Below are 16,087 nucleotides of genomic sequence, written 5' to 3'. Positions count from 1 at the left end.
CCGTGTGTGCCGGGTGGGTGCGTGTTGTCTTTCCCCCAGACCATGTAGGGTAAACTGAGACGCCTCCAGCAGACCCTGCCTGCAGTGACCACAGTGCTCTCAGCAGCCAGACCCAGCACAGCCGAGCCGGGTGAAGCTCCCTTTGGTCCCCAGATGAGCCAGGGTCTGGGGATGCTTCTAGCCATTTCCACTGGACTTGGATTTTCCAGTACCTCCTAGACAAGACCATTTCATTACTGAGCACCTTCCCTGTACCAGGCAGGGACAGGGATTGCCGGAATCAGCCAGTTGACATTTGTAATTAAATGGACTGGTCAAATGACAGTTCACTGTAGTCCATTTAGACCACTGCACCAGTTGGTTGGTTGACCAGTTGGTCCAGTGGAAAGTATGCGTATTGACCTGGATTCTGGTAGTGACTGAAGAACGGGGTGGTCTCAGCCACATACAGCGTAAGGATGTCCACTCCTCCAGGGCTGTGTCATTCGTCTTTGATTCCAAGTGCCCAGCACAGCGCTGGACACTCAGGCTGAAGCGTAGCTGCTGTTGCTATGTGTGCAGGACCAGGTACATAGGAGAACAGCCAGGCATGAAGCGGATTAATTGAAGAATGGAATGGACTGTGATGAGACTCTTCATGGAGAAAGTAATTGCCTGTTTGGCATGAACACCCTAGGAGGCGACGTGATGTCCTCAAAGCTAACAGACTGTCCTAGGAGTTATCTTGGTCACAATCACATTTAAGAATGTGCTTCTTCCCACAATGGCAAACACAGCCATCGAGAGCCTACCATCTTACATTAAGCTGAGAGGTGGGCTAAGGCCTAATTTTAAAATGAATCTCTTGAAAACATGGAAACAATTAGCAGAAAATAACCCAAGAGACCCTCTTGGTGAGAGGTGAGAAGGAATGCTTCCCCTGAGCATTAGACCTGAGGTCGCCCACGGTCCCATCCAGGAAGTACATGCAGGTTCCCAGCACTTGTCCCTGTGCTTGGCACGCAGCAGGAACTGAGTCAACATTCATTGAATTGAATTGAATCTGTGGGCTTCAGAGCTACTGACCTCAAGTTGCAGGGGCCGGATCTGGACGAGTTTTAATTTGGTGGTTCCGTGACCTCAGGCCAATCCCAAGACCTAGCCTCAGTTTCCTCGGCTGTGCAATGGGGACAATCACGTGATTTGAGAATTAGATGATGTCATGCTGGGAAGGCTCCGACGGACAGCAAAGGTTGCCCGCCTGTATACTGGGAGGCCACACAACAAGGTTTCCATTGTTTTGGGGGGCAGAGGGAGCTTTGATTCCCATGACTTCATCTGCAAAGGTCCTTCCTTTGGAGGAAGAGAGAAGAGTGGCAACAGCTTGACTGCATCAGGCCGCTGGGAAGCCAGGGCTGAGGCCGTGACATGAGGGCCCAAGAATGAGGATTAGATTTCAGCCAGGCGTGAAGGCGCGTGGGGGAGGCCACCTCGAGCCCCACCCGCCCCCTCCTGCGGCCACTCCATCCAGTCCCTCCTCCCTGGGATCCGCGAACTCACCCTCAGATGTCACCCTCACTTCTGAGCCCACGGGATGCTGCTGCAGTGGAAGGGGCCCCTGGGGCCATCGGAGCCTTGTTTGTGGTGGTCCTTGAGCTGCGTGATGCTTTGCTAAGCTCCCCCCTCCTCTGAGTAGAGGCTGTTTTTGGAATGTGACCCCAGAAACCTGCAGGGAGCCCCACCTGAGGGCCCCAGCCCTCTGCGCTCTCCTGCCCCACAGCCAGGCTGTGTCATCACCTCCGGAGAGGGTTACTGGAGGCTGCACAGCACCAGAACGGATTTGATCTGGGCCCTCTGGCAGGCCTATGACATCATGAGGATTGTTCACTGTTTGGGAAAATAACTGTTTTTCACATGGCAACAGCTCCTGTCCTCAATGCTGGCCTTGTGAGGACTGGGGCTCCCTACTGTGAGTTGGAAATGATATCACAAGACTATCTTAAGGATCACGTGACCCAAATCTGGTCCCTCCCTCCCCACACGTCCCCCATGTTGCCAAAGTAGACAGAGCCTGAGCCTCACCTTCCCAGGGTGTAGGTTGGGACTAAAGGTATCTGGTCCTGAGAGCAGCCTGCCTCACCTGCTGTGGACTGGATTCAGGCCAGCAACCCAGAAGCAGAGTCCCCAAGCAGCCGGCCTCCATGCTGGGGGGGGGATCATCACCGGCCACCTTACACCTCCCTAATGAATGGGTCCCAGACAAAGGCTCAGGGCTGACAGCTGTTGTTGTGCCCATTGTACAGAGCAGTAAACTGAGGCTCCAAGGGATGCGTGCCTAAAGGCCCTGAGGTGTGCCTCCTCCAAAGCCTCAGAGGGCCATGTGAGGACCAGGTTTGCTGAGCAAACCCGCAGCTGGGTGTGACCTGGGCTCTGACCATGCTCTGCCATGGCCTCCATGGCCCAGGGCCTCTGTCTTCAGGTAGGTCTGAGGGCACCTACCCCCGACGCCCCCATGATGTGATGTGATGACCCTCACTGCCCAGGCAGCTTGGAAGGCAAGCAGGCCTCGCTCGTGACTCCACACAGGACCCGCCATGGACTCAGCTCCTCCTAGAGCAGGCCCCGAGGACATGTGCATTAATCCCAGCTCTCAGCCAAGGAAGCTGAGACTCCAAGGAGCTCGAGGACAGGCTGGCCACCCTCAGGTGAGGGGCAGAGCCCAGGTGGAGCCCCTTTCCCACCACATCGGGCTGCCCCCCTGGACTTCCATCCCCCCAGGAAGGGAAAGCTCGTGATGACCCCCCTGGTTCAAGAGTGGCAGCCGCATGCATTTCCCTGGGCTTCCCTCACAGCCAGACCTCCATAGGAAACCCCACACCTAAGGGGTTCCCATCTCAGGGAAAAGACAGAGCTGTATTTTCAATAACCTTCGAGTTCATCAGCAAGAATAGGCAGGACCCTGATGGGCAAAACATGTGGCTGTGAAGATGTGACCATGCCCAGGGGGCAAGAGGGCCCAGCCCGGCCCCGAGCCCAGGCTGTGAGTCCCTAGCGAACCCTCATCTCTCTGGGCTGACCAGTGAGAAGTGAATGAGGTGCTGGATGTGGACAAGCTTTTTCAGAAACATGAAGGTACCGTTCACAGAGCTGTATCTCCTGAGGACAGAAGCCCCTCTCTGCCAGCGGACTGTGGGTTTCAACGATGAAAACACCCCACACTCGGCATCCCACGGTCCCAGATGAAGTCTGACCCGCAAAATGAAAGTGAACAAAATTTTAATACCAAACGCTGAAGCACACGCCCAGCACACACACACATGTCATTACAAAGTTCCAACGCCCGGCTTCCTAACATGTTCCTTGTGGGATCAGAAATGAGAAGCCACCCAAGAAATCCTGAATTCTTTGAGAACCTTCTGGCAACACCATCTACAAATTTTGGAGCAAATGGCCTTATTTGTAACAAATGGTTGCCGATGGAATAAGTTCATATAGTTTATTGAGTATGTATTATAAAAGCCAGTATTTCTCAAATATCTTTTTGAAGAGCTTCAATTTCTATAGGAATTTCAGTTTTTTCATTCCACTGATAATTTTCCCCCCAAATTGTATAAAGATAAAGACAGAACTCCTTTGCAGTTCTAATTTGCCTTTCAGTAAGTCTCATAGAGTAAGTCTGTAGGACACACCCTGGCGGGGACACATTCTCAGGGTGGGAAGGGTATTTTTCTCTTTAAAACCCCCCAAAACTACCACCATCCCCCCATCCTACAGGAAAAGAGGCAGAACCACAGGGAAAACTTAACATCTAATACCAGGCTTTTTCTAAAGTATTAAGTGTTTCCTGTCCCTGGGAAACAGTGCAGGGGTGGCAAAGACCGCAGGCGATGCGGTGAGGCCCTGACTGAGGATGACCCCCCAGCCCCTCCCCCAGGCCCTGGCTGCACTTGCTGAAATTGGTGGAGCCACCCTCTGAAACAGGACAGGGGGAGGTCCCCCCTCTTCTCAGAAGAGGTGGAAACCATCCCTTGAGAGGGTGGCAGGCCCTTGTAAGGTGCAATCCTGAGCTGTGCCCTTCCCTTGAACCCCCTGAATAAAATGCACTGTTTACCCACCAGGTTCAGGCACCTTGGGAGGGACACAGGAGAGTCTGGAGTGCCAGCCTCGGCAGTCAGGGCGGGGTGTGGGCGGAGTGGACGGTAGGGGTGGAGAGGCGACGCGCAGGTGATAGAACAAACAGCCCAGGGAAGAGTGAAGGGGCTGCTCTCTTCTGGGAGGAGCCTGGACCCCAGGCCTGAAGGGCCTGGTCCACCTGTGCCCGCGGCGTGCCCTGCGCTGATCCTCGTGGTCTGCGGGTAATCTGGACCCGGGTCGGATCGGCCCCCCCGCCCCGCCGGCCCCCAGGTCGAGATTGGGCTCAATCCTCCCAGTCCAGGCCTCAGGTCGCCCGCTTCAGTGCAGGGCGCCTGTCCCCTGCTGTAGATTTGCTCCGTGCCCCACCCCCGCCCCCGGAGGCCCCTGCAGGTGCGCCCTGCTGGGGAGGAAGAGCCCGTCCCTGACCTCAGGGCGCCCCAGCCTTGGGGAGAAGGCTGCCTCGGAAGGGAGGGGCCGCCGCCTGGGAAAGGGGCTCCAAGGAGGGACCCTGACGGTCTTCGCGCTCCGATGTGCTCAATCTAACACGCAGGGCGCGGCCGGGAGAATAGGGAGGAGGCGTCTCGAGGTCCCCGCAGAAGACGCGCGGGATAGGGAGGGGAGAAGAGATGCCCCGGGTCGGGAGAAGGGGCGTCCGGGCTCCCCGCCAAGCAGAAGCGCGGGACAGAGCGCAGGAGGGACCGGGAGCCCCGAGTTGGGGCGGAAAGGCGCTCGACAGGAGGGGGCGCTCAGGCCACCGCCAGCCAGCGCTCCTCGAGCCCCCTGCCTCCCCTGTACTGCCTTCCTCGACCCCGCGCCCCCTTTCCTAACGTGTACCCCGCACCGCAGCGCCCCCTTCCCTCCCCGCACCGCCCCTCCGCCCCCGCGGCTGCAGCGCGCGCGGGAGCCGGGAGGGGGCGCCGGTGGTGATGCGCGCTCTCCGGGCGACGCGGGGGATTCAAGCGCGTTATAAGGCGCGGAGCCGGAGGGCGAGTCCCAGACTCCGCGCTCGGAGGAGAGAGGGACCCGCTGGCCGCATGGCCCCCGCCTGCTGCCCTGCCGGAGCCCTGATGCTCGCGTACGCGGGCCTGCTGGCCGCCGCCGCGGGCCTCGGCTCCCCGGAGCCCGGCGCGCCCTCGGGGAGACGCGCCCGCGAAGAGCCGCCGCCCGGGAACGAGCTGCCCGCGGGGTCAGCCGCCCGCCCGCAGGTAAGACGCCGCCCGACTACTCGCCCGGGCCCCAGCTCCCCAGAGACCTCCGGACCTCAGCTTCCCCACCCGGAGCCCTCACTTCCTGAGCTCCAGGGCGCCCTGGAGGCGAAGGGCGCTTGCTTCCGGGGCGGTGGGGAGCGCGGCGCCGCGAGCGGGGACCTGGGCTGGCTTGGGTGTCCTCCTTTGTAAAGTGGGCAGAAAAACGCTTAGCTTGCGGGGGAGCCCCAGGAGGTCTGGACGCCTCCCCACTGCACAGACGGGCGCCTTAAGGCCAGCCTTGACCTTGGCTTTTTGGGTAGTTCTTTGGCATTGAAGCAAAGTTCTACCAGACCCGGGGGAAATGCCTTTTCTTTGGGGACTTCTGCGTTGGGAAGTGAGTAAAGTGTAAATAACTTCATTCTCCTGAAATTGGGAAGAACGTATTTGTAAAACTGTGAGCAAGTTACTGACCACCACCGCACCCCACCCCTGCCCCCAGTCTGTTTGGTGCAAGTCTCTCTGGAAAACAAAAACTGCCTTCCTGCCGGCTGGGGAGGGTGAAGGGGAGAAAGGGGTGGGGTGCCGGGCCCCGAGTGACGTGTGGCCGAGGCCGGTGATGCTTAGCTCTGCCTGCTTCTTCCTTCCCCTGCTACAAAAGAGGGTGCTCAGGTTGGAGGAGGCTGGGGAATTGGGGCCTTCAGAGGGGCCCTCAGTGTGGGTGGGGCCTTTCAGACAGGGAGGTGAGGGCCGTCGGGGAAGGAGCTTTGAGTTTCTTTTTTCTGAAGATGCCTGTGGGCGGTGCAAAGGGCAGAGCCTTGCTGGGGCCTCAAGCCTGCACGTCTGCTCTCAGCATCACTCTGGGAACCGTGATGCCCCCGCTAAAGAACACCCCCATTAAAGACAAGTGGAGGTGGCAGCCAGCCCTGCCTGCCCCCTGGGAGGGGCCTCCCCGAAGCCCTCGTTCTCATCACCTCTGGCCACTTCCCATGGACTGAAGGCAAACCCTACCCAGCCAGCCAGCCACAACCCCTGGGGGGCAGGGTTGCCAGATGTCGGGCTGTGGTGGCCGGGAAGCAGAGGGGGCTTCACGTGCTTCCAGGTGGGGTTCTGGCCTTGGAGCCTCCTTGGGTCCACGGAGGCTCCTTTCTGAGAGCCCCTGGAGGCTGGAGACTTCAGTCGGCCAGGGCAGTTGCCAGATACCCACCCATACTGCCGCAGGCCCATCTCCCAGACCCCCAGACCAACGTGGTCCCACCTGCTTCAGTTCCCCAAACCAAACTGGGGTCCACAGGCTACTGGTCCAGCTGGGAGGGCCAGTGTGGCACACCATCCAGCCCATGTAGAATCCTCCTGCCAAGTGTTTCCACTGAGGGCAGCGTGAGGCCGTGAAGTGAGGCCACAGGTCCTGGTGTCCGTGGAGAGGAACCAGTTGGGGGGCGCCTCGCGGGGCCCAGCTCCCAGGGAGATGTGGGGAAGCCCCAGGCGCTCTGAGGCCTTTCTGAGGCCCCTCCGTCCCACCCAGGCCCCCTCCCCATCACAGCACACTGGCTCCTGCTGGGAGGCCCCGGATCCTTGCAGAGGGGCTGCCAGACCACTGGGTCTGCCTCTGACGAAAGGGCCTGGTGGCTCCAAGATCCCAGGGTCCTTCCATCAGTCACCCGAGTCGGCGCCCATGACCTCATCTAAGCCCTCTTGAGCCAATTTCCGTCCCAGCTGGCAGCCCTGCCTGGAGCTCAGACTGTGCGAGGCCCACTGCCCAGAGGGCCAAGGGCCTCCCCCTGCAAGGTACCTCCTGGAACTCTCCTCCATGTCAGGACTAGTCAGAATGCACTATGAAGGGGAATGGACATTTCTGGAACCGTCACTGTCCTTGCTTAGGTCACGCGTCTCAGAAGTCCTGAGGCAGATGAGTGGTGTCACATGCTGTGCAGGCGCCTGGAGTCATGATATCTCAGTGCCGGACACACCCCCACCCCGGTCCCCCTAACAGCCCTGGACTGTAGGCCACAACATCCCTGAGGGCTGAAATTGGCTTCCCTGGAACTTCGGACCATCGGGCTTGGTCGGGGGGCCTGCTGGCAGTGGGGGGCCCAGCCTGAGCACCCGTGCATGCCGGTGGTCTGATCCTCTGACTCCCAGGAAGGTGCATTCACTGCAGCTCCCGGGACGGAGGCTGGGACAGGCCTGGTGGCCCAGCAGAGCCCGATTCCCACCTGCTCTGAAGCTCTGCACCCCGTCTTCCTCCACCCGTGCCCAGGGGCCTCTTCTCCTGCAAAGTCCAGGCTGTGGAGGGGCCTGTCCCCCAGGGGTCGTCCTCCGCGGGGCTGGGGGCCGGGGCTGTGCTGTCTTGGAGGGCGCTGTGGCAGGGGCCCGAGGGTGCCGGAGGCCAGTCCTGCACAGTGACCTCCTGCAAAACGTCCAGGGGAGGCAGACCAGCTGATGGCCACTGTGTTCCAGGAGCCCACCGTGGAGCAAGTGCACGGCATCGATCCCCGAGATGCCTGGATGCTCTTCGTTAGGCAGAGTGACAAGGGCGTCAACAGCAAGAAGGGGGGCAGAGGCCAAGCCAAGAAGGTGAAGGTGAGCCCTGGAGTGTCTGTGTGTGTGTGTGTGTGTGTGTGTGTGTGTCCTGGGTGTGTGTGTGTGTCCTGGGTGTGTGTGTATGTGTCCTGGGTGTGTGTGTGTGACCCCCCACCCACGGGCCTTTCCCCAAACCCCCTGTCCACCACCACCACCCCACACCCCTCACTGGCTCCCACTGGACACTCTGAGCATTTCCAACAAGCACAGACCCTCACCCTCGGGCCAGAGGGCACAGAAGTGTCAAGCTGGGGCCTAGTGACCCTGAGTTTGGGGCCTGTTCCATCCATTTACCCTGCACCCCTAGAATGCCAGGCAGCCTCATTGGCTCCCCACTTTCTCTCCCCTCTGCATCCTGGCACAGGAGGCCTGGGCTGGCCTGGTAGGGCAGTCAGGGACCAAGCTGGAGGGGCCTACAGGTGGGCTGGGATGACACAGTCTGGTTCCTAGTGACTGGGGGACATGGGGGCCCTGGCAGCTGCCGGCCCCCACTCTCATTCAGCCTGGCCAGGGACCTGGCACCTGGTCCTGATGGCTGACTCTTGCCTTGAGCCCCAAAGAGGGCTGTGTCCTCTGGGGTGAGGCGCTCTGGTCACGGCTGTGCTGCCCATGCTGAGTTCGGGCCTCACCCCGCCCCAGATCTGACCCAGTGACCGAGTGCCGGGCTGCTGGGCTGTCACCACGGCCTGACCCGTCACCCCCGACGCTGAGCTGGGGGCTCCCCCAGGCTCCTCCTTGCAGGGGACTTCCTTGCTCCTGGGTGGGTACCAGCCCAGCCCAGTGAGGGCTCCTTGAGGACCCCAGGCCCCGGTGCTGGGCCAGGCACAGGGAGGACTTGCCAACTGGTGCCGTGACAGACCTTGAGAGTCGAAAGCAGCCTGGCGTACCCCTCCCTCCCCTTTTCCCTCCATCAGGAAATCCAGCCCCAGGGCTGGGCTGCAGCCCTCTGCTTCCCCACTCGTGCACAACCCCCCACCCCCACAGCCCTGCCCCCAGGGGCCCACCACCCTGAGGCTCTGTGCCTGCAGCTTTCACTGCCGCCTCAGGGGAATCGGAGGCCCCGGAGGCTGACCTCCACCTCAGGGGTCAAAGCAGGAGCCCCCCCACCCTTGCCAGGCTCGGTGGCAAGAGCTTGCAGAGGGGGTGCCCGCGGTCCCCAGCCTGCCTGTTTAGATGTCTTCACCGTCCAGCTTCTCTTTCAGCTCGGCCTGCCAGGGCCTCCAGGGCCCCCCGGCCCCCAGGGCCCCCCGGGCCCCATCACCCCACCTGAGGTACTGCTGAAAGAGTTCCAGCTGCTGCTGAAAGGTAGGGAGGGGCACCCACCCCACCCCCGGTGTGAGCGGGGCCGGGGAGGGCATCCTGGAGGAGCAGGGGTGGGCTAGACCTTTGTCTGTTGATCGGTATCCCAGGGAGGCTTCTGCTCTGCTGCTGGCCTGGGTCAAGGCCGTGGGTCAGGAGCTTGCGGGGGAGGTGGGAGGAGGGTGGTGAGGAGGTGGCTTCACGGAGGCAGGTGGGCTTGGCCACTCGGGGTTCAGTAGGTGCGTGGGGACCAGCATCCATGCCCCACCTGGGAGTCCAGTGAGCCTAGCAAAGGCTGAGAGATCTAAGCCCGTGCCCCCCAGGTGGGGACTGTCAGGGAGGACTCAGGGCCCCTTAAGCTTGCAAAGTGCTCCTCTGCTCCCCGCAGTGACACCAGGGAGATCGGAGGCTCACCCCAGTAACAAGGCCCCCTTTCTACCCCCTGATCACCTGTGCCCCCACCTCTTCTCCTGACAGATCTCTGCCGCTGGCCTCAGAGCCCCATGGGAGGGCACCAGGAGGCTGCCCTCACGGGGCAAGGAGGATGGTGTCTGGGGGCAGCACAGGGAGGAGGAGGATGGGGCAGCTGAGCTGGAGGCCGCAGGGGGGGACAGCAGCGCTGAGCGGGTCTCTGGCACCTAGGGCGGTGTCCCTGCACTGTGACCAGCTGCTGAGTCGCGGCTCACGCTGTTGACTAGAGTTAATGTCATTGTGAAGAGCTACTGAGCCTTTTTCCCCCTTCAGTTTAATGTACTGGTCATTTAAATAGACCAGCTTTAGCAGCTGAAGAACCTCCATATTTTTTTTTTTTTTTTTTTTTTTTTTTGCGGTACGCGGGCCTCTCACTGCTGTGGCCTCTCCCACTGTGGCGCACAGGCTCCGGATGCGCAGGCCCAGCGGCCATGGCTCACGGGCCCAGCCGCTCCGCGGCATATGGGATCCTCCCAGACCGGGGCACGAACCCGTATCCCCTGCATCGGCAGGCGGACTCTTAACCACTGCGCCACCAGGGAGGCCCAGAACCTCCATATTATGTGCAATATAGCTGCAAATTTATTTATTTATACCCAGCTTCTTTTCAAAAATGACCAGTCTGGCTTAAACTATTGCATTCCCTGATACAACAAAAATGTAAACAGAGAAGAAACAGCAGCGGGAAGGGGGAAGAAGCGGTAGGATAGGCAGGTGAAGCAGGAGAACGAGGGTCCTGGGTGAATCAGCCCTGAGCTTCCCGGTAGCCAAAGCGTGAAAGGAAACAGGTGCAGCCGCAGGATCAGGAGGCAATTTCCGAAGACCCGCCAGGCCCGACTGCGTGCGCCCGGCGCGCGGTTCCGGGGTAACCGGTAATAGTCCTCCGCGCTCTTAGCAGCGCCCGGTTTTAGGGAAGGGGTCCGGGCGGGACACGGAAGGGCGAGCGAGGCGGTCCCGGCGCGGCCACCGCTCGCTCTGTGCCAGGCGCAGTGCGCACACGCGAGTGCGCGGAGCCTGAGCCCCGCCCGCGCGGCCCCGCCGCGGTGCCGGCCGTCCCCGCGGAGGACGAGGAGGACGAGGAGGAGGAGGCGGCGGCGGCGGCGGGGGGCGCGGGCGTGCTGGCGCTGCTGGCTGCGCCCCTGGCCCCGGGTCCGCGGGCGCCGCGCGTCGAGGCCGCCTTCCACTGCCGCCTGCGCCGGGACGCGTCGGTGGAGCGGCGCGCGCTGCACGAGCTCGGCGTCTACTACGTGGTGAGTCCGGGCCGGGGTGGCCGGGGCGGGGCGGGCGCGGCGGGCCCGGGGTGACCGTCCGTGCGCCCGCAGCCCGACGCCGAAGGCGCCTTCCGCCGCGGCCCGGGCCTGAACCTGACCAGCGGCCAGTACACGGCGCCCGTCGCCGGCTTCTACGCGCTCGCCGCCACGCTGCACGTGGGTGAGGCCCGGGGCTGGGGCGGGGCCTGGGGGGGACGCCCCGCCGCGCTCGGTTCGCGCCGCCCGGTGACCACCCCCGCGCCTCCCCCGCAGCGCTGGCGGAGCAAACGAGACGGGCGCCGCCGCGCCCCCGGGACCGCCTGCGCCTGCTCATCTGCATCCAGTCCCGGTGCCAGCACCACGCGTGAGTGGGCGCGGGCAGGGCGCGTAGCCCGGGCGCCCGCCTCCTCCCTCGGGGCTTCCCCCGGTTACCGTCAGGCGTTCCTCCCGCCCCGGCACGCGCTCCCAGAACCCCGACCTGGGACGTGGGGGCCCGGCCCGCCCCAGCCCCTGCTCTGCCCGCCCCCCACAGGGGACTGACTCCCATCCGGCGACCCGAGGCGCCAGCGTCGCGTCCCCAGGCCTGTCCTGACCAGTCTATGCGGACCCTCCCCAGGCGCTCTCCCAGCCCTTCTCCGTGAACTTGTCCAGCTTCCCGTCGCTTGCTGGTCCGGGAGGGCAGGGCTGCTCCTTCGGTGTCCCCAGCACCCAGAACAGCCCAGGCAGAGAGCAGGTGCTCCACAGCGGTTGCAGAAGGCATGCATGGGTGAAGTTCAAATCTTCTCACTCTGGTTTGGAAAGCCCTGCACCGATTGGCCTGAACCCAACCTCACTGCCGCCAGCCCCGCACCTCCAGCTGCACCGGCCATTGTCTCGCTTCCCATCAGAGCCAGGATTTGCTGCCCGGCCCTCACGGCACACCTTCAGCCCTGTGGAGCCTGTCCTTACTCCTCTTGGGGACCCAGTTCAGATGCCACCTCCACCAGAAGCCCTGGCTAAGACAGCCATTCTCATGGCACTTTGCTGGGTGTCGGGCACTGCGGTGATTGTGAACACATTGTGGGTGAAGTTGGTGGTTCTGGGGCGGGGGTCTCAGGCCCACCCTCTTTCTGTTTTGGCCGCAGCTCCCTTGAGGCTGTCATGGGGCTGGAGAGCAGCAGCGAGTTCTTCACCATCTCGGTCAACGGCGTTCTGTATCTGCAGGTGTGTGGGGCAGGCTCAGCTATGGGGGGGCCACCACCTGGACACAGCCGTGGGGGTGACTGGGCAGGGAGCGGAGCTGGTGGGTGCTCAGAGCTCTGGGTGCAGTGCCCTCAGCCTCCAGGCCCGGGCAAGGGTCAGGGCGGCACAGAGCGCTCCCGCTAGTCCAGGCAGAGCCAGGCCGAGACCGGGGCTCCTTTCCCCAGACCTGGCCCTCCCACACTGAGGACTGGTGCTTCTGGCCGTAAGGAGCCCTTTGGAAGGGACTCTGGGCAAGGGGGCGGGGGGCAGTGACAGAGGTCAGCTCTTTGCCCAGGATGACAGCATGACCCCCTGGCCCATTGGGACTTCGGGAAGCAGATGCAATTATTTCCTACACAAAACCCCGACTGACAAGTCTCTTTCTAGAACTGTGGGGATTTGGGCAAAGGCTTGAGAAACTGATGAAAAGATGAGATTTCCTTAAAAAGAAAAATTTAGGTACAGATGTGTGGAATAAAGCTCACATGTAAATAGCACTAACTAGGCCAGGCCCATTCTGAGCACTTAACATAAATTACCCATTACTCACAGCGCTTTGAGGTAGAAAATACTATTCCCGTTTACAAATAAGGGAACTAGGGCACAGAAACGTTAAGTAATTTGCCCAAGCTCGCACAGCAAAGCCAGGATTGGAGGCCAGGCTGTGGCTGCAGGCGGCTGTGGTTGCTGGAAGGCGTTTAGAGGTCTGGTCCCTGGCGCTGCTGCGTGAACTCAGATGGCGCACAGCGTGCCTGGGGTCTTAAGATGCAAATGCCCAGATTCTGCATCTCTGGGAGTTCCCAGGTCACATCTGGGGATGTGACCCTGCTGATGCCTGGACCACATTCGGAGTAGCCAGGCCGGAGTACCAGTCCCACAGTGGCTCTACCAAATGGGTCAGTGGCCAGGCCTGTGGGGGGAAGGGGCACCCTCACACGTGAGTTCAGCACACTTTCAGGCTTCGAGTGCAGCAGAGGGAACTGTTTGATGCTCGAGCCCCACTCTGGCCCTGAGCGGAGGCTTGCATCCCTGCACATGCACTACAGGGAACCCATTGGTGCCGGGGCTGATGGAGCTGGGGAGGAGGCACTAGACCAGGTGTCAGGGGTGCTGGGTGTGAGGGCAAGGCCTTCCGGCCCTCGTTCTTGTCCTTGGGCGTGGTGTGTGGTCCGCGCGCCTGCAGACCGGTGACATCCAGGCTGACGCTGACCCTCCCCGCAGGCGGGGCAGTACACCTCTGTCTTCCTGGATAATGCCAGCAGCTCCTCCCTCACGGTGCGTGGTGGCTCCCACTTCAGTGCTGTCCTCCTCGGTGTATGACCGGCCGCCCCAGGCCCTCCCTCTCGCTGGGCAAACGGAGCAGGAGTGCGAACAATCTCGGGGCCGTGGCGGAGTGGCGGGGGCCACATGCAGGAGGGAGCCCGCCGAACTGCCCACACTGGCCACCGCAGTCCAACCCAGAGATGCCACTAGAGGCAGCCCGGGGAGGTGACACGCAAACTGGCAGCCCCAGATGGCAATGATTTCAGGGTGCCAGCTTAAGTTAAAGGGGAGACGTTTCAGCGTGCCCAGGAGCACATGCTTTGTCCCTCCCCAGCTGCAGACCTGGGCCCCTCCTGGCCCCACGGCCCCGGCAGCCTCAGCCTCATTGCTGTGGCCCAGCCCCACCTTTTCCATCTTTCTTAGTGTTCTCATGGGCTGCCTGCTGGGAGTGCCAGGAAGGAGGGTAAAGGCCGCCCAGCCTGCCTGGTCCCCGCCTGCCCCTCTCCCAGCCCTGCCTTTAGCCTGCCATGGACCTCAGGGCCCTGCTTCGCCTGCAGGGACCACGGGGCCCAAGCCTCTCCTTGTGGCCCCAGGGCATAGCAGCCTTAGGCACCAGAGAGACACTGGATGGGGGCTGACGGGGGACAGTGACAATCTGGAGCTGTTTTCACTTGTGACATGTGCAAGGTCACTTGCATGCTCACCCAGCCTTTCCACAAAGGAGCTGAACCCTCCCCCTCTGTCGCAGACCCTCTCACGGATGAGGGCCCCTTGCCCACCCCCTTGCAGCCCTGGCTCACTGCTCGGATCCACCCACCAGATGAAAGAGCTAGAACACCCTTGCAGGTCAGGGACGGCCAGGCCCTGCCTGCCCATCTGCGCGGATGAAGCGGACGCTTCCCACAAGCCGACAGGCTCTCAGTGCCCAACCGCAGCCTAGCCCCGCTGGGTCCGTCCAGCTCTGGGGCTCTTGAAAGCATCTTCCCCACGGGGGTGGGAATGTGGCCCCAAGCTCCGATGGCTGTCCTGGGAAGACCGGGCCCCAAGTCCTTCTGTGCTGCTGCAGCAGTGATGGGGTGCGGGTCAGCAGTGGGGATGGGGGTCTGGGAGCTGCTGCGATTTCTTTCAAGATGCAGGGCCCCCGCTGCCTGCTGAGGAAGTTACCCAACCCCTGTCCCTACACACAAAACAGGCTACAGGGACGGGGTACCATAAGATGTCCTGGGGGCCAAGCTGGTCTGGCAAGCCATTGCCCCCTTCTCAGGCCTGGGAGAGAAGGGGGCAATGGCTGCAGTCACCTCTCACCGTAACCTTCTAGCTGGCCTTGGGATGAGCAGGTGACTGTGGCCAGGCCTAGCTGATCCCCCGGAGCCCTAAGCTTCCAGCGCCACAGTCAGGCTCAGACATTTCCCTCCCAGCCAGGGGACCCCAGGCGCAATGCACACAACCCGACCACTGTGCCCTTTGGCAGTCCTGGCACGTTCTCAGTAGGACTCGTACCCGCCCTACCAGGAAGTGCCCGCTGGCCGGTGTCCTGCCTGCCCGTGCTCTTCGATAAGGGGTGGTGTGGCCACGCCCTTTTCTGGATTTCACTTGGTATCCAGTGGGCACAGATATTTTAGAGAAGCTATCTTTTACCCTTGGAAAACCCACAGATCTCTTTCATTTTCTCAAGATGAGTGTGTCACACAGCAATTTATTGACGTATTTATTGTATAATATTGTCAGGTGGAATATATATTTTATATATACATATACATACTTATATATATATATATATATATATATATAAAAAACTGACTTTTGAGAATTATTTTATGTGATTATACAAAATAACAGAAACAAAGGGCAGACCTTAAAATATAGAGTCTTAGTCATTTAGGCCAGGCTCACCAAGGACGGAGGAGTGAGCTCTGGGAGGGGAGGTGGAAGGATGTTTCCAGCCCATGGGGGCCCTCAGACCCATGGAGAAGGTGGCAGGGAAAGCCCGTCCAGGGAAGCCCAGCGCCAAGCCTCTCCCAGCTCCAGGACACTAGCGGTCTGGGGATTAGGGATACATGGTCACAGACTGGTGCCTTGTTGCTGTAAGAAAATGTTTATTGAATAAATTGTTCTACTTCCCAATTCTGAGATGCCGAGGTTCTTTCCTTCCATGATGCCGCACCGCACTGTCCCAGTCCTCAGCAGAAATGAAACCTGGCTCTTAACACTCTGGGAAAGGGTGTGCTGGAAACGTTCCCGAGGTGCTTGGGACGAGGTGATAAGGCCATGGGCGCAGGCTGGGCAGGGCCAGCAAACATGACAAAACAGCTTCAAAAGCAAATTTTCAGAATCTTACATCATCCTGAGGCAGCATTACACAGAAAGGCCTACGAGCTGCTTTACTGGGTAACTACGGCGATCCCAGTGGCCGGCTTTACCTATAAACAAGGGCTTCAAAAGAATTCCTGTGTTTTTCTGAGTAGGCTCATCATGCATTTTTAACACCTTTGACAGAAGTGTTATCGTGACGATCAACCTCAGCCCGGCACAGAACCAACTGAAAGCACATTCCTAAGACGGGAGGCTGGACTTGGCCACAGGGAACAGCAGCGTGACTGCTCAAACCTGGAAAAGTACGCATTTTACACCCAGGGGACCCAGACGTGAGACGCAGTAAACCCAGCCCTTCATAGAGTCCCTCAGCCAGACTGCATCTGTCAT

General features: G+C 60.7%; 1 protein-coding gene across 1 annotated transcript; it reads left to right on the top strand.

Annotated features, from left to right (window-relative positions):
* The first annotated feature begins 5,086 nt into the window (after positions 1-5,086).
* Positions 5,087-15,501, top strand: ERFE (erythroferrone). Its single transcript, XM_060106615.1, has 8 exons — positions 5,087-5,318; positions 7,758-7,880; positions 9,083-9,185; positions 10,635-10,900; positions 10,973-11,081; positions 11,174-11,264; positions 12,025-12,103; positions 13,343-15,501. Exons 1-8 carry the CDS (start codon positions 5,148-5,150, stop codon positions 13,439-13,441), a joined length of 1,041 nt encoding a protein of 346 aa, XP_059962598.1. The 5' UTR covers positions 5,087-5,147; the 3' UTR covers positions 13,442-15,501.
* The last annotated feature ends 586 nt before the right edge of the window (positions 15,502-16,087 follow it).

The sequence above is a fragment of the Mesoplodon densirostris genome, chromosome 8, assembly GCF_025265405.1.
Source record: "Mesoplodon densirostris isolate mMesDen1 chromosome 8, mMesDen1 primary haplotype, whole genome shotgun sequence".
Lineage (NCBI taxonomy): Eukaryota > Metazoa > Chordata > Mammalia > Artiodactyla > Ziphiidae > Mesoplodon > Mesoplodon densirostris.
The sequence above is the reverse complement of the archived record's forward strand: the minus strand, read 5'-3'. Positions and strand labels throughout refer to the sequence as shown.

Excerpts from the sequence above, each read along its gene's own strand:
- ERFE (XM_060106615.1), top strand. The coding sequence starts at position 5,148 with ATGGCCCCCGCCTGCTGCCCTGCCGGAGCCCTGATGCTCGCGTACGCG. Across the intron at positions 11,082-11,173 it reads CGCCGCCACGCTGCACGTGG|CGCTGGCGGAGCAAACGAGA; the intron begins GTGAGGCCCGGG and ends CCTCCCCCGCAG. Across the intron at positions 12,104-13,342 it reads ACGGCGTTCTGTATCTGCAG|GCGGGGCAGTACACCTCTGT; the intron begins GTGTGTGGGGCA and ends CCCTCCCCGCAG.